General features: G+C 41.0%; 2 protein-coding genes across 4 annotated transcripts in view; one reads left to right on the top strand and one right to left on the bottom strand.

Moving 5' to 3' along the window:
* Positions 1 to 337: 337 nt before the first annotated feature.
* On the bottom strand, positions 338 to 2,068 carry LOC142376634 (uncharacterized). The gene has a single exon (XM_075460057.1). It carries the CDS (start codon positions 1,586 to 1,588, stop codon positions 899 to 901), a length of 690 nt encoding a protein of 229 aa, XP_075316172.1. The 5' UTR covers positions 1,589 to 2,068; the 3' UTR covers positions 338 to 898.
* Positions 2,069 to 7,743: 5,675 nt separating this feature from the next.
* The window catches only part of nisch (nischarin), a 38,782-nt gene continuing 24,702 nt past the window's right edge, over positions 7,744 to 21,823 (top strand). For all 3 annotated transcript variants that reach the window (XM_075460054.1, XM_075460055.1, XM_075460056.1), the window contains exons 1-9: positions 7,744 to 7,967; positions 9,237 to 9,320; positions 10,106 to 10,288; positions 12,470 to 12,518; positions 14,624 to 14,787; positions 14,878 to 14,973; positions 19,770 to 19,865; positions 19,952 to 20,104; positions 21,388 to 21,456. In XM_075460054.1, coding sequence (XP_075316169.1) covers positions 7,887 to 7,967; positions 9,237 to 9,320; positions 10,106 to 10,288; positions 12,470 to 12,518; positions 14,624 to 14,787; positions 14,878 to 14,973; positions 19,770 to 19,865; positions 19,952 to 20,104; positions 21,388 to 21,456 — 975 coding nt within the window. In that variant the 5' untranslated portion in view covers positions 7,744 to 7,886. The remainder of the gene's footprint in view (positions 7,968 to 9,236; positions 9,321 to 10,105; positions 10,289 to 12,469; positions 12,519 to 14,623; positions 14,788 to 14,877; positions 14,974 to 19,769; positions 19,866 to 19,951; positions 20,105 to 21,387; positions 21,457 to 21,823) is intronic.

The following is a 21,823-nucleotide window of genomic DNA, read 5'->3' as shown; positions in this document are numbered from 1 at the left end:
ATGCGTGGTTTTTTTAGGGTAAATTGATTAAATCATCCATTGTGCATTATGTATAAGCATCTAAGTGCTTATTCTGCACTGGTATAATGAAGCTATTCTTCTTTGGGCAGATGTTTTGTTGCTTCAGCATCAGGAGGTGCAGTAATACAGCATCTGTGTGGTGCAGAGCATTTATTAGATCTGGCTTCTCCAAACATACCATCGCTGCCTCCTCTTACACCCGATCATGTGACGGAGTGTGTGACCTGCCCTGATGAAACGGTGATACTCTGACTCTGCTGTTTTAAAAACTCATCCCGGATCATCGGAGCCCATAAAAACAACCAGCCAACCCACGTTACAACATACACATATTTATTTGTTCTTTCTCCTTTTCATTCTGTACAGTAACATACTTTTTTCTGTTATAGACAGTCTGCATCGGCCAATCATCTGCGACCTGATCCGGCCAACTCGATGCTGATTGGCTGTTTGGGCCCACTCCCCCCAGCCAGCCCATTTCCCTTTGTGTACAGTAATAACAGAAAGGCATCGGTTTACAGAGCCCCCACACACAAACAGGGACAGTAAAAAAAAGCTGTTTTTTAGTTCAAACCTGGATCAGGGTGACGTGTAGCTCAACTCATTCTCAGTGCTGTTTGTCTCTGATGTTCTTCAAACAATAATGCCAGTATCGTAAATGACAATGAAATTGAAAATGATGCTTTAAATATTATTAAAAATGTCCGTTTCTTCTTGGGAAAACCAGACTCCTCCTGTAAGCGAATTCTTCAGACTTTTTTTTTTTTAATAAAAAAAAGACTTTTTCGTCCACAGTGAACATGAGGCAGAACAAACCTGGCAACGCGTTTGAGTTTCACGCCGCTGAGGACAAAATGGCCCCCCCTGAAAGTTCCCCTCAGGGCGACAGGAAGTGGCAGAACTCCACAAAGTCCCTCTGCATGAAATTCTGGCTCTTCAGCAGGTCGTCCTCGGAGGGGAAGTACTGCATGCTGTCCTCCTGCGGGCCCACGCCGTCCTCCTGCGGCCCCCCGCCGTCCCGGCGCAGTACCAGGATCGGCCCCCGCGGCGGCGTGGTCGAGCCGTGGGGGTCGGGGCTGTCCAGGAGGGCCCCTCGGGCGTTCTCCAGGACGCCCAGGTACGAGTCCATGTCGGTGAGCTCCAGGTCGCTGTCGGAGCTGCAGCCCGAGTCGCTCCCGACCGAGTCGGAGCGCATGTGCTGCAGCTGGTACTTCTCGTGCATCAGGAACTGGTTGGTGTTCTTGGGGGCCCGCATCCCCCGGGCTCTGTTTCCCTTGACGTAAACCGGACGGAGGGACAGCGCCGGCCGCCGCCGCTGGGGGCGCCTGGGATGATGGTGATGGGGATTGCTCCCTCTGGGCCACCCTCCCCCCCCTGTCCTGCGCCCCTGTGGGCGCCCGCTGCAGCCGGTGGTGGGCCAGCCGGTGGAGGACCACCCGGTGGAGGACCAGCCCGTGGTGGGCCGGCCGGGCTTCCTGCGGGCGCCGGCCTCCCTCAGCTGCGCCTCCTTCTTGTCCTGCTGCCTCTGCTGCTGGAAGATCCTCCTGCACATGATCTCTGAGAGCATGGCTGCTCTCTCTCGCAGTTTGCCTCCCCGTCCTCTCCTTCACATCCTCCTCCACACTCAGTGGCCCACAGAGCAACAAAAGAGAGGCAGGTTTTTGGATTTTTCTCTGACTCAGATCAACAAAAGAGCCTCCTCTCTCTGAGTCTACCTTTTTACTATCCTGTCTCTTTTCTTCTTGACCTCTGGCTTTGGCTGGTGCATAGCCTGCTCTTCCCCCCCTTGCAGCAGCAGCTTGCCTGCTGATCTGGCTGCCTGTCACGCCCTCCTCTGTTTCTCTAATATCTCTTCTTCACCTCTCTGAGAGTCAAACCGGCTCCTCGCAGCTCTGAAACAGTGAAACTGCAGTGAGCTGCTGAGGGTTTGTTTTTTTTGAGAGTCTTTCGGTTGATTTAAAGCTGGATTTCTTCAGTTTTTATGTCAGTAGATGTAGTGCTTTCTGCTCTGACCATCACTGACTGTAGGTCTGCCTCCTCCTCGGAGCGCTTATAAAGAAACGGGAGGATCCATTCGCAGGCTCAACAGAGGGAGGGGGGTAGTGCTTCCAGGCACTGCTGCTTCCTATTCACACAACCAAACAGGATATGTTTCTGCAGAAATAACTTTCACATGCATGCGTAAGACATTTTAGCACAGAGCCCAGCCTGCGCTCGTGTCTAAAGGTCCAACGTGTTTGTGTGAGGCAGATGGAGTCTCCCTGAAGCCTGATGGTTCAGTCCGCTTCAGTTTTAGCAGCTGAAATCTGATCCACAGCTGCTGCTGTTACTGCCCCCCCCCCCCCCCCCCCCCCCCTCTATGACAACAGACAGCAACAACAACCAGGCCAGCAGGACGAAGCAATACTGTGGCATTCACTGTAATAGCATGAGTCATTGGTTAAAGTGTCATCCACATAAAAGTGCCCGAATACACGAGCTCAGCCTGGAGCTGAAACATGTCTGAGGACAGTTCTGCACAAAGCTTCATGATGCAAACTGATAACTTGTAAAATCTTGCAGCTGTGCCCCCCCATCACTGACCCCCGGGGAGATTAACCGTGATAAAGAGTAGTTGGTTGATACATCTCATCAAATCTAAGACAGATCGTGTTCCTGGTACAATGGAGCTCACAGTTTTTGGGTGATCTCTTCTCATCTAGCACCACCATGAGGATGGAATTTATTACTTTACAATAAAAAAAAATCTCCACAAACACAGGGTGCACTGAAAACAAAACCCATATATAAACATATATATATACATATATATATATATATATATATATATATATATATATATATATATATATATATATATGTATATATATTTATATATATATGTTGTATTATTATCTGCCAATTCAGATATTTGTCATTTTATATTGATCTTATTCACTTATCCATCTGTTTATACATGTATATATACCGGCATATATATATTTTGTTTAACTGATATTACTATATTTATTCTTTCACACATTTATTTATTTGTTTGTTTTTCTTTGCTTTCTATCTAAATATATCTATCTGCTGGGTTAGGTGCCTGAGGGATAGGGGTGGGGGGGCGGATATCTGTTTTGTGATACATCAAATCTATATCTGCAAATCTAAAAAAAAAATATATATATATCTATATATATAGATATATATACACTGTAATCATTATTGTATGGAACTATATTGTTTATTATGTAAAACTAAATAAACAGATTGTTAAAAAAAATTTTTTTTAAAAACAACTCATTAGATTTACTTAAAAAACCCTTTATAAGTATTTGTACTCAAATGATTTAAGTAATATTTAATGCTGCAATATCAAGTAAATTTTACTCACCATAAAACATAACAGTTTTGAAGATATTAAGTAACATTTACTTAATTACATCTAAGTTTTAAGTTATATTTATTTAAACAAATTAAGTAAAGTCTACTTGTTTTTCATAGGCAGGAACATCATTTTACTCAAAATTTGAAGTAAATGTGATATATCTGTAGTATTTGCTGTTATGAAGTAACTTAGTAGATTTTAACGATACACTTTCAGAGTAAAGTTTATGTAGTATTTCTAGGTTTATGTACATACAACTATTAAACATTTAAATGGTATGAGGAAACCTAAGGAAAACTTACTCTTCCCCCATAATTCATGTATTACGTTAATAAAATGTTTAATTTTACTTAAGAAGCTCGAGTTCTTACTGAATCTTAAAAATATAAGGTAGAGATTATAACAGTTACTCTAATAGAGTTTACTCCACCAAGTGTGGGTTAACCATGAAACACGTTTATCTTCTCCTCGGCCTGAATGTGAAGAATGTTGGAAATCACATGATTTCGCATCGAGGACCATCATCGACATTTTGGTTTGTGACCACAAGCACACAAAACGGATTCAATTCTGGCTAGAGATACACGAAACAGTGCAAAGTGTATTTAATGTGAAAATACCTTTCCAGTTTTGCATTTTTATTCTAGGGAAAGATGATTTTCACTTATTTGGTGTTCTGATATCTGTTTGTAAAAAAAAAAAAAACATCCCTAGGCTACTTAATATACTTAATGGAAAAAAATTACTTTTTCACTTAGCCTACAAATGAACAGATTTATTAAGTTGTGGTCAGAACGGGTCTCCATATGTGCAACAGTCACGGCCAGATTTGGTGGAGTTAACAATTGATAGATTTGGTTTTTGTGGTGGTGTTTTGTCTTTTTGTTTGTTTTATTTCTTTCTTTCTTTAACTCTTGGGATTCATTTGTTTTGTTTCAGTTTTTCTCATAATCTGATACACAGCTCTGCGGTCTAAGGAAGAGGTCGCTCTGTCTCTGCTCTTCTCTGCTTTCAGTTCTTCCAAATCATCTCCCTCTTTCCCACCTAACTACTTCTACATTCTTTCAGCTGGAGACACCATTCAAACTTTAAACGGGTCACAAGACATTCAGCTATTATCCACTTGTTTCAGCTTTTTCAAATCTTCAGCCAATTTTGAAATATGACAGTTTCAAAAACGTGAACATTTTGCTCCTTCTTGATTTTTATGAATGAGCACACAGTTGAGTGCGTGCTGATAACTTTCAAATTTTTCACTTTTTTTCAAACAAATTCCTCTAACTTTCATACAATTTAACTTAGAGAAACAAATTATACCTTAAAATGTAGGAAAAATTGTCCTCTTTCAGCCAATGTAACTACTAAAGAGCTCACATTTACAGAATTTCAGCTATGAGCCTTGAACCGAGATCAACCTCTCAAATTCTCTGACTAATTCCAATGTTAAGTTTGCTAGTACACAAAAATCACAAAATTCCTTCAACCAACACCTCAGCAACAGTTTTTACTGCTAAAATTTAACTATTTTCAGCTGTTTTTAGCATGGTCAGCTATCCTCATTCAGCTCATAAGCATTCTCACTGCTGTCTCACAGGAACAGCTCTTTCTAGTTTAGTTTAATATTTTATTTAATTGTTTAAAGAAACCCAGATGTTGATGTCCCAACATACCATGAACATTTCGGTTACATCCCTCTGTTCTTTTTATTTTAATAAAAAATAGAAAATGGAAAAAAAATAAAAATAAATTCTCTTTAGCCTCGACTGGACTCGGCTCGGTATTCGTTGGCTAAAATAAGAAGCTGAAGATTGTCAACTAACTCTATTTGCACAACATCAAGTAACTTACGGCCTCATCTAGCCACGTTTTCAAATTAAAGCCATCAAAACTTAAATAAAAGTCGCTTTTAAATCAACACCTGCTCCCTAAATCCCATAAAGTATTCACTCAATCATCAGTTTGAGCATTAAAAAATCTGCTTCCTGTCAGTTGCACCTTCTTCACTTCAGTTTATATATGTCTGAATTATTTTAGTTTGAATTTTTCCAAAACAAAAATCAAACTTCAGGTCAAACAGTGCAGTAGTGACCCCAGGTGGCTGTGAGGTGCATTACACACAATGAGAGGCAGAAGCTGGAGAGGATGCCATGTTTTCTGTTGTCCGTCCGCACACACAAAGGGGAAGAAACATGTTCAGCATAAATCAGAGAAATCACACAAAGAGGCAGCTGTACCAGAAGGACTGCAGCTGGGAAAATCCTTTAATTTGCTTTGACTTTTATCTAAGAACCCAAGATAGTCCGGCTAGTTGGCTGGGGTTTAAAAAATAAAGCGTTTTGCTTCTCAGAACAATATGCGTTCAACAGAGTAATACATTTGCATCATAAAATGGTTCTCCAGGAAAAAGTCAGACCTCACAGTCGCTTGGCCCTATTTTCTCTCCTTTCGTATCACTGCCTGCTGTGATTTGAGTGATGCAGCAGAACGTGTTGTTCACATGGATTAAAATTGATCTCATTACACTTAATATAAGACACAATTGCCTAACAAATACCATTTCAGCCAGATATAGGGACTTGTTTTAATACAATACATCTGGAATATCTTGTTAAGTGAAAAAGTTTGAGTTTGATAAAGTTGTTTTGAGTCATATTTCACATGAAACAAACTTTTTTTTACATTTGAAGAGGTTTTTAAGCTAATTTCAAGATCACTTTTAACTCAAAACTCCTAAATATCACATTTTATTTCAAGAAATCTTGACAAGCCGATTTTCACTAGTTCCATTGGGAGATTTTTTTTGCTTATTTCAAGCAAAAAGTGTCTTTTAACGTCTGTACGAAGGGAGAGAAAATAGGGCCAAGAGATTGTGAGGTCTGACTTTTTCCTGGAGAACCATTTTGTGATGCAAATGTATTACTCTGTTGAACGCATATTGTTCTGAGAAGCAACAGGACGCAGCAGGGGGTAAGAAGATGTTCATAAATGATGTTGCTGATATGGGATGTCATACAGCTTCATGTCAGAAGAGGCGAACTGTCCCTTTAATGCTGTTCTTTAGAGTCTAACACTTTTAGTTATTTCTTCTTATGTTCTGTTTATTGGCTAAACGGGAAACAGAGCTAATTAAACTTGAATTAAGGGAAATCCAGTAATTTTATGCTCCCGGTGCATTCTGTGCAATGAGGGTACGGGTGCTGGACTGGCCTGCCTGCAGTCCTGACCCGTCCCCAGACTAAATCTCATAAATGGATGTAAAACAATAAATTAAATTAAGTTGATGAGACAAAACATTAAATATCTTGGTTTCATGTTGTCTGCAATTGAATAAAAGTCAAATATGGGATTTTTTGCATTTTTTATTTGCATATTTTCATATAGTTCAAACGTTTTCTGATTTGTGGATGTACACAGTCTCTCAATAGTTGAATTATCTGAATCATTGAGCCAGCAAATCATTATAGAACCATAATAGAATCATTTTAAACAATTTGAAGTCTTTGTAGGCTGGAGTTTATGTAGTTTGACCAAGTGAGCAGCAGAGATTTGTATCTAATATAACTTCACTCCATGCCTTTAGATGTTGTCATTGTCTGTGAATTGCCTTGAGACAAAATGTAGCTATTTAACTAAATTAAGACCCTAAGGTCATCCCACAAAACTGTGGAAATTTAAGAAACGTGTCATATTTGGTTCTACATACCATAACAACGGTCTCATTAGCGCCTGATATCTTAACCGACTACGTGTTGATGTTTTGTTTATCTGGATCTACAAATCAAGTTTTTATTTCAGAAATGTTTGTCGTTCTTTATTTAAAAAGTATAAGTGGCATGAAATCAAAATGTACAGTTAAAAGCGGCAGTATCACTTTAATATAACAGCCTTTGTTTGCCTGCTGTTTAAAGGCTGTAAACAGACTGAACAGAAATCTCGCGATAACTACTTGAAAGACGAGAGTTACCACTTTTTGTTTTTATGTTGTCGGATGGCGACTTTTCGTTTGTAAGATGATTAGGTATTATATCATCAATATGTAATTAAGAAGTGTGAATGCTCATAGAACCATAATTAGATTAATAAAAAAGGCAACATTTCAAAGTGTAATTGTCACGGTGAGATTTAAATAAAGTTTTATTTAACCAGTCAGCTGTTTCGGTCGATTTAGTTTATTTTCTATTCAGTGAATTGTTTATTTATTTGTCTATTTATTTTCTTTCTTTATTTTATTTGATTTAGTCACTTCTTCGTCGACGCTCCACACCCGCAGTTACATAATTGTATCGTTGGTGGCGGTAATGCAACATTACTGATGCTAACGCCAATAAATTACAAGAAGAAGAAGAAGCAGTCAGCTGTTTCGGTCGGTACCACAACAAACATGGAGGCAGGAGGCGGTTGGCCGAGGGAAACACCGAACAGCCCGTGACGCCGTTTTAATTGGGAGTTTTTTTTTACTTTATAGCTGATAATATTCGCTCAACCCGATCTCGCCATGGAGTCTGCCCACTTCCCAGATGAGGTTTCGGAGAGAAAAGTGTGCGTGGTCGGGTCGGAGCTGGTGGAAAACTACACTGTAAGCTGCCGTTGGTTCTCTGTAGCTAGTTAGCTTAGCTTGTGTCTTAGCTAGCCCGGCTTCAGCTCTGCAACCGTGACAGCGATGTGATATTACGGGAAATACTATAAACTGTGAATGCGTCTGGTGTTAAGTTGTTGTACTGCTATTTAACTAATATCCAGCTGTTTATATCCTCCTGAGACTGCCAAACGAACCGGGAGGGCAGCTCACAAGCTAACCGCTAACAGCGAGCCGCCGAGCTGCCAATCAGTGTTGCAAAGCCGGCAGAAAATACGGACTCACCACACTGGAGGAGGTTCATTCGGCATAAAAACATTAAAAAATATATAGATATATGACAAATATTTTATTTGATAGCTTAACACTCTGGTTTTGTAAAACATATCTCAAGATTTTTTTAAGAAAACTGTAGTTTTGTGCTTTTTTTTAATTCAAATTAAGTAGAGTAAAAAAAATACGCAATCACCTTGGTATTTGTATTTAAAACAAATATCTGCACAAGTCTGAATATGCTTTAAAGGCAAATAGTTTTCTTTTAAAAGAGAACACCTTCTTTTAACAGGAGAGTTGTCAGTGGATATAGTGGAAAGGATTAATAAACTCCTTCCAGAAGGGAACTCAGCTCAGAGATGTTGGCTGTTCCCAGTCAGCTGGGTCTGAAATCTGGAGCAAGAATAAACTAAATGGGAAGAAGGTTGTAAAAGGGAGACATACAGGTCAAAGAGTCAGGACAGAAAACTCAAAGCAACACGTCTGAAAACAGAAAATGTTCAACTGAAGGAACAGGAGTCGATGTTTGTGAGAGAAGTGTCAGAAACCAGCTGAAGGAAAATGGGATTTCCATCCAGAGAAGCCAAAGTAAAGCATCAGTAACACCTGAAGAGAAGCAGCCATGGACTGTGGATGGTTGGATGGAAGTGAGATTACCTGGGTTTCAGTGGGTAAAGTGTTTCCTCCCTGGCTGACAGACCTAACTGCTCACTCCAGTCTTTTTGTGTCTGTCAGAGGGATGTTTTACATCTTTATTCGACATGTTGTCACACCGTCAGTGACAGACATGACCGATAAAGATCATGACTGTTGAAGTCCCAGAACTCACTTTTTTTCCCCCTTGTTGTGCTTCAAATATCGAAGCTTAGTTTGGATCAATTGTTTCCGGGATGCTTCATGTTAAAAGTTTAAAAGTTCTTTAAAATTATGAGTCAGGAATGGACCTTTGCCTCTACTGTTCATAAATGCTTGTTGAAACAATCTGTGGTGTTTCAGGTTTATATCATCGATGTGACGGATGGACAGCACAGATGGACCGTGAAGCACCGCTACAGCGACTTCCACGAGCTCCATGAGAAGGTAAGAGGCTGAAGTTCAGCCACGTAGTGTGAAATGTTGAGTTTCTGGTAAACCAACAATGTCAAATCAAATTTATTTATGTGTAGCACATTTCATGTACAAAACAATTCAAAGTGCTTCACATAAAATAAAAGCATTGCAGCAGGGAGTGGAAGAAGCATTAAAATACATAAAAGAATATAAAGAGAAACAAATAAAATAATTAAAATGAATTTAAAAACCAGCAACAGTCCAGATAAGTTCAAAGATATCGTGCAGATTTCATGCATAGACACATGAGAACAGAAATGTTTTTAACCTGGATTTAAAAATGTCTCCATTTGGTGAAAGTTTAATCTCAATCAATAGGACAAATATGTCTTATTTAAACTGTTCATGTTTTATGCAGTGAAGCACAAAAGCATCATTACTCAGCTTCAATATTTTATTAGAGTCTGTTATTGAAAATTAACTATTAAACATGAACTTTAATGAAACTTTTAGGACTGTAAGTGTCTGACTGCAACATTTTGAAGAGGAAATGAAGGCAAACTTCTGCTTTAATAGATTTGTTTTTAGACTGTCTCATAACCGGCTATGTTTACCATAAGAAGCCGAATCATTTTTGATTTAATGTGTGAATGAAACATCATAAATAAAGGAGAGAGTCTGGTTTGTGTGAGCAACAGGTTTATCAGTTAACAACGCTTTTCTCAGCTTTTCGACATCCAGACAGTTTCTGCTTTGCAAACGTTCCTGGTTTTCCAGCAGAAACAGATTTATCTGGATGTGTTGTTTCCCTGCAGCTGACGACAGAGAAAAAGGTCGACCGGCGGCTGCTTCCTCCGAAGAAGATTTTGGGGAAGAACTCGAAGAGTCTGGTGGAGCGGCGGCAGAAGGAGCTGGAGCTGTACTTACAAACGCTGCTGCAGCAGTTTCCACAGGCCACGCCCACTCCGCTCTCCTGCTTTCTGCACTTTCACCTCTATGTGAGTATGACTTGTGCACAAGAACAAAGTCTGTTTATCTGTATCTGCCTTGTAGTGCCACACTGGATATAAGTCTGCCTGATGGTTAAATATAACATGAGCTTCAGTAAATGCTTAGATATTGTAGATTTTTGGAAACTGGATGCAAATTTCCTTCCTGTTTGAGGTCACATAGTTGAGGGAAAAGGTCTGACTTACAGTTTGTGTTATCTCAAAATTACTGGATGGGTATCGGGGTAGATGGTCAAGTTTTTCTATTTTCTTCATGCTTGAGTTTCAACATCGAGCAGGCGTGTCTTCAGCCTGGACTTAAACACACTGAGTGTTCCAGCTGATCTGAGGCTTTCTGGGAGTTTGTTCCAGACATGTGGAGCATAGAAGCTGAATGCAGCTCCTCCATGTCTGATTCTGACTCTGGGAACTGATAGAAGACCGGATCCAGATGAGCTGAGGGGTCTGGGAGGTTCATACTGGGTCAGGAGGTCCCTGATGCATTCTGGTCCTGGACCATTCAGAGCTTTATGGATCCTGTCCTGCTGATGTCTTTGAAATATTCTGTCCGTAATAGATGAAGTTGAGTTAACTGTAGCGACGGGTTGGACAAATTGTGACCTGTTAGCTGTGCCTGCCAGCAGAATCATTTCAGATGGAAACCCACAAATCATCAGGAGACATGGTTGAGCTTAGATACTAAAAACCTGAAGGACTGACGGGAACTCAGGCTCACGCGGTCCCGTTCCTTCACCTTTTAGGTCAGCTGTGCCGAAGCTTTCCACACATAGGCACGTTATCGGTCTGCAGTGCATTTTAGACGAGGGGAGTTTTAAGATTCGGCTGAAAGTGAATCTAAGTAAAGTCATTTCCAGTTCTATTTAGGCATCTGGTTCTCTTATCTGGGGGGAATGAGGGTAGAATGTCAACTTCGATTTATTGGTCCAGATAAGACAGGGAATGGGTTAGTCTCCCGTTTCTCCAAAAAGGGTTCTTTGTTTGTTCAGTTTAACTTGTCAATGTATCCCTCAAGTTTATGGCAAAAGCCTGTTGCTAAATCCACTCCCAAAAGCTTTCATAGGCCGAAGGTGGTTGTAAATTAGGAGATTTCAGTCCCTTTCCTTTGTGTAGACTTCCCACATCTGGTCCATACCCAGATAAACATCCCCCACAGGATATATTTCTGTATCTTCCAAAGGTTTTAAGGTATATTAATTCCACACTGGAGCTTGCTACAACAATAAAAAAGAAAAACAAGCTCATGTCGTTGTTCTGCATCTTGTCGTCTTTGAAAGTGGAAATTCTAAATGTTGCAGAAAAAAGAGTGAAAACTAGCACAAAATATTGGGAAAATAGTAATTGTTAAAGAAAGTATTAAAAAAAACTAAACCAAAAATATCTAAAGATACGTGTAGATATGGGATATAATGCATTATTTACCAAAGTTGGAGTTTGGTCCAGATGCAGCACAGCTGGGGAGCCTCAGAGGAACCCAGTGAGCTTGTGAAGATGACAGAATTACCTTCACACACGAGTGCACTGGAATACCAGGAGTTGCCTGGTTGTGAATCTTTCTTGCTTTGGCAGAAACGAGTGAAACTGCAAACAAAAGACGCTTCATGGTTCCCCTCAGGTATACCCTGCAAATTCTGAGATCCCATTCACTTTGCACGTAAAAATTCTGCAAGTGCGGTTTGTACGCTGAGAATTCTGAGTTTAGACGCAACTGGATCAAATCTGTGGTCAAATCACTGGTTCGGTAGCTGTGGGCATTCATTAAATCCATCGTATAACCAACAGAACGCCCTTAAAATGGCTTTTATAACGCTGTATTTTGTGTGTTTAGGTTGTTGTTGTTTTTGTAAATGTGGCAGCGGTCTCACATGATGACGGAGCAACAGCCGGCCACTGTTGTCCACGTCCTCAGGACAAGTGGTTTCACAGTAAATAAGGAGGAAAAAGCTTCTCATGTGATGTCAGATGCTCAACATATGACAGGCGGTCGGGTCAGAATCCTCACAGTTGTTACGGTTTAGTGATGAGCTGCTTTATAACTGTTAAACAACACGAGTGCGTTCTGTTCATTCTCCATCATCTGTTTTTAAAGGAAAAAGAGTTTGATAGACGAATAAAACGATTTAAATGATTTTTTTACAGATGAATAGTTTTTCTTTTTTCTTTCCCTCTCAGGAGATCAACGGTATCACGGCAGCGCTGGCTGAGGAGCTCTTCCACAAAGGTTAGATTGCTTTATGACCCTTTTCCAGTCGTTGAAACAATTAATGACACCTTTTTAGAATCAATATAAAACTCACCAACAACAATATATACACTGATGACGTGCAATAAGAGAAATAAAACTGACAAAGAAAGAGTGTAAAAGACTTATTAACAATAAACGCGTCATAAAGAAGCTTTCTAACTAAGAACTTGTGCAGATAAAGTCTCCAGCTGCTTTTTAAAGGAATGAAATATCAATGCAGCGTAAAAACAAGGGAAACTCATGACAGTCAAGGTACAGCTGTTAAAAATGATCCATCCCACAGGTGTTAACTCAATGGGCCTCATGCAAGAACATTTTCGTATTTTTATTCTAAATTTCTCACTTTCTTCGTACGAACACGCCACGTCAGATTCAACAAACGCTCTTAACTTCGGAAAAGGGGGCTCTGAGACTGAAGATCTGCTTTCAGAGATCCAGAAAGAACAACTTTAGGGGCTCTGAGACTGAAGTTCTGCTTCCAGAGATCCAGAAAGAACAACTTTAGGGGCTCTGAGACTGAAGTTCTGCTTCCAGAGATCCAGAAAGAACAACTTTAGGGGCTCTGAGACTGAAGTTCTGCTTTCAGAGATCCAGAAAGAACAACTTTAGGGGCTCTGAGACTGAAGATCTGCTTTCAGAAATCCAAAAAGGAAAATCTGTCATTTTTAGCAAAGTCAGCAGTGGAATTACGGGACCTGCTAAAGCAAAGAAATGTGAAGCAGTTACACGTTCTGTTAATTCAGTGTCACCTGTAGTTCGTAATGTCACCGAAATAAAAAAAGAAATGGTTTGATATGAAAATAAACGCTGTATGGAGACGCACCCACCTGGCCTTCAGCTCACGGCTGCTCTGATGCGTATATGTGTGCAGTCTGTTGCTCCGGTTATGTTCTACAGTCCAGCCACGGCATGAAAGTCCCCCTTAATTTGTACTTGTTGGACAGCGGTGTATGGGGAATCTGATGTACCATGGGTGATGAACTGATGAGAGTTTTGATGACCAAGGGGAGCGCACGACTCACAGAGGACTGGGACACCCCCGATCTGTCTCTCATCTCCTTCTGAAAGGTTCCAGTGGCCAAAAATCCAAGGATGGTGAGGACCTGGACCTGTGGTGGAATTGGGTTTGATCTCTCTGGAGTTGTGGCTCCAGAAAGCTGCATATTTGCAGCAGCACAGTCCTTGGCAATCTAAATCATGATGTCAGCCATTCATCTGTCTCTACACGGTCTCGGAACACACGCTCTCTTCCAAGAGCCTGACGCGCTAAGGCATCCAAAAGCAACAAGTCAGCTGCTGGTTACGCTTCCCATTGACCTTGTTATATACAGATTCAAATGAACCTTCAATTAGTGCATAATTTAAGTCAAACAGAATAATGTCAGCATTATTATGGGGTATAATGTATATATTTATTTATGTTTGCTTCAAAGTAATTAAATATACATACCATTAGTCAAGCAAACTTGATTGGAATAACAGCGGACTATTTTAGGAAACTCCTACGACAGGTCTGGATCACTCGTAAATTCTGTTCGTTCCTGAAAGAAAACGTAAAATACGAAAAGAACAAATCTGTGCATTTGTGAATGCAGACAGGTGGTAAAGGTGAATGCGGCAATTCTCTACTCGTACGTAAATTCACTCGTACGCACGATTTAAGAACAAATCTGTGCGTTCGAACGGTTCTTGCACGAGCCCCGATGAGTCCGGCTTTAACAAATCTCACATGTCCTGCAGGGCTTGAGCCCTAAAGGGACTTTAAAATTAATTCTGTAGTGAACAAGTAACCTGTGACGATATGATGAAACGAGTCTCCAGTTCAGAGTCTTACTCCAGGGTTCGGAGCTTCTGAGCTGTTTGCGATGGGAAAAATCACCACAGAGCTCGTTTAAAGTATCCCGTTTTATTCTAAGTGTCCCTTCATTTCAGGCACTTTCAGCTGCAAAGCATCTCAGCTCTTTAGTTTTGATCTATTTCCGGTCCCTTACAGTTCATGATATAACTGACAGATATGGTTGTTGTAAATGGTGCTGAACTGTGCGTCAGTTGTTCATGTAAAATCGTGCTCGTTGCCGCAGGTGAGCAGCTGCTGCAGGCGGGCGAGGTGTTTTCTCTTCGTCCTCTGCAGCTTTACTCCGTGTCCCAGCAACTCCGACTGGCCAAGCCGACCTGCTTTAACGGCGACGCCAAAACCGACCTGGGACACATCCTGGACTTCACCTGCAGGCTGCGATACCTCAAGGTGACGAAGATGATTGAATTAAAACGCCCGTTTGTGCAGTTCAGTCTCACAACAGAGATGTTCTTAGTGGTTTTTGTCTGTTTTGGTCAGATTTGTGGGACCAGAGGTCCAGTGGGAACCAGCAACATCCAGGAGAGCAGTCTGCCCTTTGACCTGTCTGTGTTCAAATCACTGCTGCAGATAGAGGTAACTTTCTTAGGCTGTGTTCGAAACTGCATACTACATACTGCATACTGCATACTGCATACTACATACTACATACTGCATACTACAAACTACATACTGCGTACTGCATACTGCATACTGCATACTGCATACGGCATACTGCATACTACATACTGCATACTACAAACTACATACTGCGTACTGCATACTGCATACTGCATACGGCATACTGCATACTACATACTACATACTGCATACTACAAACTACATACTGCGTACTGCATACTGCATACGGCATACTGCATACTGCATACTACATACTGCGTACTGCATACTGCATACTGCATACGGCATACTGCATACTACATACTACATACTACATACTGCATACTACATACTGCATACTGCATACGGCATACTGCATACTGCATACTACATACTGCATACTACATACTGCATACTGCATACTACAAACTACATACTGCGTACTGCATACTGCATACTGCATACTGCATACGGCATACTGCATACTACATACTACAAACTACATACTGCATACTACAAACTACATACTGCGTACTGCATACTGCATACGGCATACTGCATACTACATACTACATACTACATACTGCATACTACAAACTACATACTGCATACTACATACTGCATACTGCATACGGCATACTGCATACTACATACTACATACTGCATACTACAAACTACATACTGCGTACTGCATACTGCATACTGCATACGGCATACTGCATACTACATACTACATACTGCATACTACAAACTACGTACTGCATACGGCATACTACATACTGCATACGGCATACTACATACTGCGTACGGCATACTATGTACTGCATACTGCCTACTGCATACTACATACTGCATACGGCATACTACATACTGCATACGGCATACTGCATACTACATACTACAAACTACATACTGCATACTACAAACTACATACTGCGTACTGCATACTGCATACTGCATACTGCATACGGCATACTGCATACTACATACTGCATACTACAAACTACATACTGCGTACTGCATACTGCATACTGCATACGGCATACTGCATACTACATACTACATACTGCATACTACAAACTACGTACTGCGTACTGCATACTGCATACGGCATACTGCATACTGCATACTACATACTGCGTACTGCATACTGCATACTGCATACGGCATACTGCATACTACATACTACATACTGCATACTACATACTGCATACTGCATACGGCATACTGCATACTGCATACTACATACTGCATACTGCATACTACAAACTACATACTGCGTACTGCATACTGCATACGGCATACTGCATACTGCATACTACATACTGCGTACTGCATACTGCATACTGCATACTGCATACTGCATACTACATACTACATACTACATACTGCATACTACATACTGCATACTACATACTACATACTACATACTGCATACTACATACTGCATACTGCATACGGCATACTGCATACTGCATACTACAAACTACATACTGCATACTACATACTACATACTGCATACTACAAACTACATACTGCGTACTGCATACTGCATACGGCATACTGCATACTGCATACTACATACTGCGTACTGCATACTGCATACTGCATACGGCATACTGCATACTACATACTACATACTGCATACTACATACTGCATACTGCATACGGCATACTGCATACTGCATACTACAAACTACATACTGCATACTACATACTGCATACTGCATACTACAAACTACATACTGCGTACTGCATACTGCATACTGCATACGGCATACTGCATACTACATACTACAAACTACATACTGCATACTACAAACTACATACTGCGTACTGCATACTGCATACGGCATACTGCATACTACATACTACATACTACATACTGCATACTACAAACTACATACTGCATACTACATACTGCATACTGCATACGGCATACTGCATACTACATACTACATACTGCATACTACAAACTACATACTGCGTACTGCATACTGCATACTACATACTACATACTGCGTACTGCATACGGCATACTACATACTGCATACGGCATACTACATACTGCGTACGGCATACTATGTACTGCATACTGCCTACTGCATACTACATACTGCATACGGCATACTACATACTGCATACGGCATACTGCATACTACATACTACAAACTACATACTGCATACTACAAACTACATACTGCGTACTGCATACTGCATACTGCATACTGCATACGGCATACTGCATACTACATACTGCATACTACAAACTACATACTGCGTACTGCATACTGCATACTGCATACGGCATACTGCATACTACATACTACATACTGCATACTACAAACTACATACTGCGTACTGCATACTACATACTGCGTACTGCATACTGCATACTGCATACGGCATACTGCATACTACATACTACATACTACATACTACATACTGCATACTACATACTGCATACTGCATACGGCATACTGCATACTGCATACTACAAACTACATACTGCATACTACATACTGCATACTGCATACTACAAACTACATACTGCGTACTGCATACTGCATACTGCATACTGCATACGGCATACTGCATACTACATACTACAAACTACATACTGCATACTACAAACTACATACTGCGTACTGCATACTGCATACGGCATACTGCATACTACATACTACATACTACATACTGCATACTACAAACTACATACTGCATACTACATACTGCATACTGCATACGGCATACTGCATACTACATACTACATACTGCATACTACAAACTACATACTGCGTACTGCATACTGCATACGGCATACGGCATACTGCATACTGCATACTGCATACTACATACTGCGTACTGCATACGGCATACTACATACTGCATACGGCATACTACATACTGCGTACGGCATACTATGTACTGCATACTGCCTACTGCATACTACATACTGCATACGGCATACTACATACTGCATACGGCATACTACATACTGCATACGGCATACTACATACTACATACTACAAACTGCACACTACATACTGCATACTGCGTACGGCATACTATATACTACATACTACAAACTGCACACTACATACTGCATACTGCGTACGGCATACTATATACTACATACTACATACTGCGTACTGCATACTGCCTACTGCATACTACATACTGCATACTACATACGGCATACTGATCGATCAGACAGTATGCAGAGCGTTTACCCACAATGCATTTCGCTCCTGCCCGAGCTGAAATCAGCCGGCCTGAAGCTGATTTCTCTTAAGCTCTAAACTCTGCTAGCCGCAGTGAGCAATGCACTTCCTGTTATTTTCACAAAATAAAATACCCGTTGCCTTTTATCATAGGGAAAGCCATTACCATACAATTGGTGCTTTTGTTTTGAAAACAGGAAGTGAACCTACCCTCGTTGCAGCTAGCTTGAAACTGCCGTTTTGACAGGAAATGACGATCGGCGACGTCACGTTACGTTGCATCTTGGGTAGTTTGAGTATGAGTAGTAACCTCATGATGCATACCCAACATTTAGGAGAATCTAGTATGCATCCGGGAACTTCTGCTTACTCAAACTCGCATACTAACTCAGAAAGTTAGTAGGAGAAGTATGCGGTTTCGAACACAGCCTTCCTCTTTGAATAAGTTTTAGCTCCACTCACTGTGAACAAACCTGATGTTTGGGAATATGAGCTCACATCCACGCCTCATAACAGGGAGCGGGTTGTTGTCGAATATTATTAAAGACCATTGAACACGATGTTTGGGGAACCCTCCAATCAGTCCTGGTCGTGGAGGTGAGCGAGGGCTCGCATTCATTCGAACAAAAGGCATTTAGCACACACACATGCATGATAACTAGGGCTGGGCAAGTTAACTCGTTATTATTATCGCGTTAACTCGTTATTATTTAACGCCGTTAAATATTTTATTGCGCATTAACGCAGGTTTTATTATTGTAAAAGTCTGTCGCTCACAGGCTTTTATTTTGTAAAAGTCTGTTGCTCACAGGCTTTTATTTTGTAAAAGTCTGTTGCTCACAGGCTTTTATTCTGTAAAAGTCTGTTGCTCACAGGCTTTTATTTTGTAAAAGTCTGTTGCTCACAGGCTTTTATTTTGTAAAAGTCTGCTGCTGTCTGCTGTGGAACAGGAAAAGAAAGTAATCGGCGGATCCACCAAACATGGAGAAGGGTACGGAACTTTTACTCGGCCATTTTCATTTTAAAGTTCTTCCAGACGGCGGAGTCGACAGAACCAAAGTCATCTGTAAACACTGCCAAGTTGAATTGTCTTCTCAGCGTAGTAGTTCCAGTCTAAAATATCACTTAAAGGCAAAACACACAACTGATAGCAGCAAGTCATTCAAGGAAACAGACAGTGGAGCGAGGCTTCTACATAAAAACTACAGAAAGATGCTGATGTTAAAAGTGTGTTTGCACAACAAATGTTATGGCACTTTCATTCATATGGCAGCACATTTAAAATAAAGCTAAATGCTAAAAGCTATACACTACTTTTGGATTCATTTTTGGATTCTGCGTACAAATGCGATTAATCGTGATTAATCAGGGAAATCATGTGATTAATTAGATTAAACATTTTAATCGTTGCCCAGCCCTAATGATAACACATTAGGAAAGAATTCCTCCTGATTTATCAGTTATTTCTGCTCAGTTCACAACATGATAATGTGTTTTTATCTTTGATTATCTTCAGAAACTAAATTTTGTTTCTGTCTCTGCCTTTAGATCTGTGAGTGCAGCTCTCAGCAGATTCGAGGTTTGTCGTCTCTGAGGTCCAGTCTGGCAACGATGAGCGTCCACCGCTCCTCAGAATCTATGATGGTACAGTTCATTATAGATGCGTTCGTTATAGATGGTTGTGCAGCATGTTGCTCGTTGTTCACTGAGGCGTGTGTTGGGATGTCCAGTCGATCCTGGTCCCGGAGGCGAGCGAGTTGTCGCAGTGGGAGCCGGAGGGGGTGGAGTCGGGGTGCCCCGTCACTGCTGTCATTCCTGTGTGGAGAAGCCTGACCACGCTGGACATGAGCCACAACTGCATCGGCTCCATCGACGGCTCAGTGGTGAGACACCTGACAAATGGACAAACATTTAAAGATGACATTCAGCTTTGTGTATGCACAACACCGCAGAATCCTAACCCTCCGTTAGGACCACCGAAGCCAGAACAAAGGTTACATCAGGGACTGATTCTGTAATTTAAGAGACTACAACAGAGAAACTTACTTTAATCACGGATATAAAGTGGAAGCAGCAGAGGAAGAAATGAGGTCGGTGCTCCTCTCGTTTACTTGTGAGACACTTAAAGGGACAGTTCGCCTCTTTTGACCTGAAGCTGTGTAACATCCCATATCAGCAGCATCATTTCTGAACATCTTCTTACCCCCTGCTGCGTCCTGTGAGCAGAGTTCCAGCCTCGTTTTGGTGTTGATGAAGGTAGTCCGGCTAGTTGGCTGGGGTTTAAAAAATAAAGCCTTTTGCTTCTCAGAACAATATGCGTTCAACAGAGTAATACATTTGCATCACAAAATGGTTCTCCATGAAAAAGTCAGACCTCACAATCGCTTGGCCCTAAAGCCTGATCCTGCTGACTTTTAAAGGTTTGGAACTAACATTTATGGCTTTATTAATCGAAATCACTGAAATGTAACAGATTCTCTTGCCTTTTCTCGTACATGATACGAGTGTACGGTCTGCTCATTTATCTTCTAAAGCGTTTTAAAGATGTATTCAAATCATTTGACAGCTACAAACATTTTCTTCAGCATTTTAGAGGCTGAATGATAAAAGAAAATTAACTTGTACAACAGAATTTAGACCTTCTGACCTTTGTTACGGTGTTTCCTGCTCGGAAAGTTACCTTTTCTGTCGGGTAGGAACCAGGGGCCGTGGTCCCGAGTTCCTGTATGTCCGAATGAGGGGGAAAAAACGGCCCCGTTCCTAAAAAGGTTCTAGGAACTGCAGAAGGTTCCTACAGTGGGAATCTCTTGGCCCTATTTTCTCTCCCTTCGTATCACTGCCTGCTGCCGACAGCCGCGCCTGTTACGCTGTTTGCTGCTCGGTCTGCACAGCAGGTAGTGATACGAAGGGAGAGAGAAATAGCAGATGTGAAATTCAGTCGCGCACATTTAAATTTTGGTCGTGAAATGCGACCATTTGGTCGCAGTCTGGAGCCCTGACGTGGGCCTTCGAGCTCTTTTAGAGTTCTTAGAACCGGTTCTGAACCGGCTCCATCACCAGCAGTCCAACCACCGGTTCTTTGTCCTTCACATCAGCCACTCAGTCTTCACTCGGGGCTTAAAGTATCTGAATCTTGTATCTGATGCTGAATCTTTCTCTGTTTTAGAAACTGATCCCAAAGGTGGAGTTTTTGGATCTGAGCTTCAACCAGCTGTTGTCGGTAGACAACCTCCAGGTATGATGAAGAGTGAATCCTGTCAGGACAGCCTGACCTCACTTCTGATGCAGCGGACTTTTACTTTACACGATTTCTAACACAACGTTGTTGTTGTTGTGTGGAACATGTCTGCAATCCACCCCGGTTTCTTTAAACGGATTAAATCCCAAAGACTTTAATTAATAGTTTAATAAGAAATATAAAAGCAGCAAATGAATGAAGTGGAGAAACTGGATAAAAAGACCTTTTTGATCTTTAGTTGAACATAACATGATGTATTTGAAGATTGTGTTTGCTGAGGCTTTTTTTAAATTTATTGATGAGATGAAATATGTGCGCTTTAGAAATAAGCTTCAGGTTAATTTACTTGTTTATATTGTCTATT

Source organism: Odontesthes bonariensis, chromosome 3 (assembly GCF_027942865.1).
Source record: "Odontesthes bonariensis isolate fOdoBon6 chromosome 3, fOdoBon6.hap1, whole genome shotgun sequence".
In the NCBI taxonomy this organism is placed as follows: Eukaryota; Metazoa; Chordata; class Actinopteri; order Atheriniformes; family Atherinopsidae; genus Odontesthes; species Odontesthes bonariensis.
The sequence above is the reverse complement of the archived record's forward strand: the minus strand, read 5'-3'. Positions and strand labels throughout refer to the sequence as shown.

Coding starts and splice junctions, on each gene's coding strand:
- LOC142376634 (XM_075460057.1), bottom strand. CDS start 1,588: ATGCTCTCAGAGATCATGTGCAGGAGGATCTTCCAGCAGCAGAGGCAG.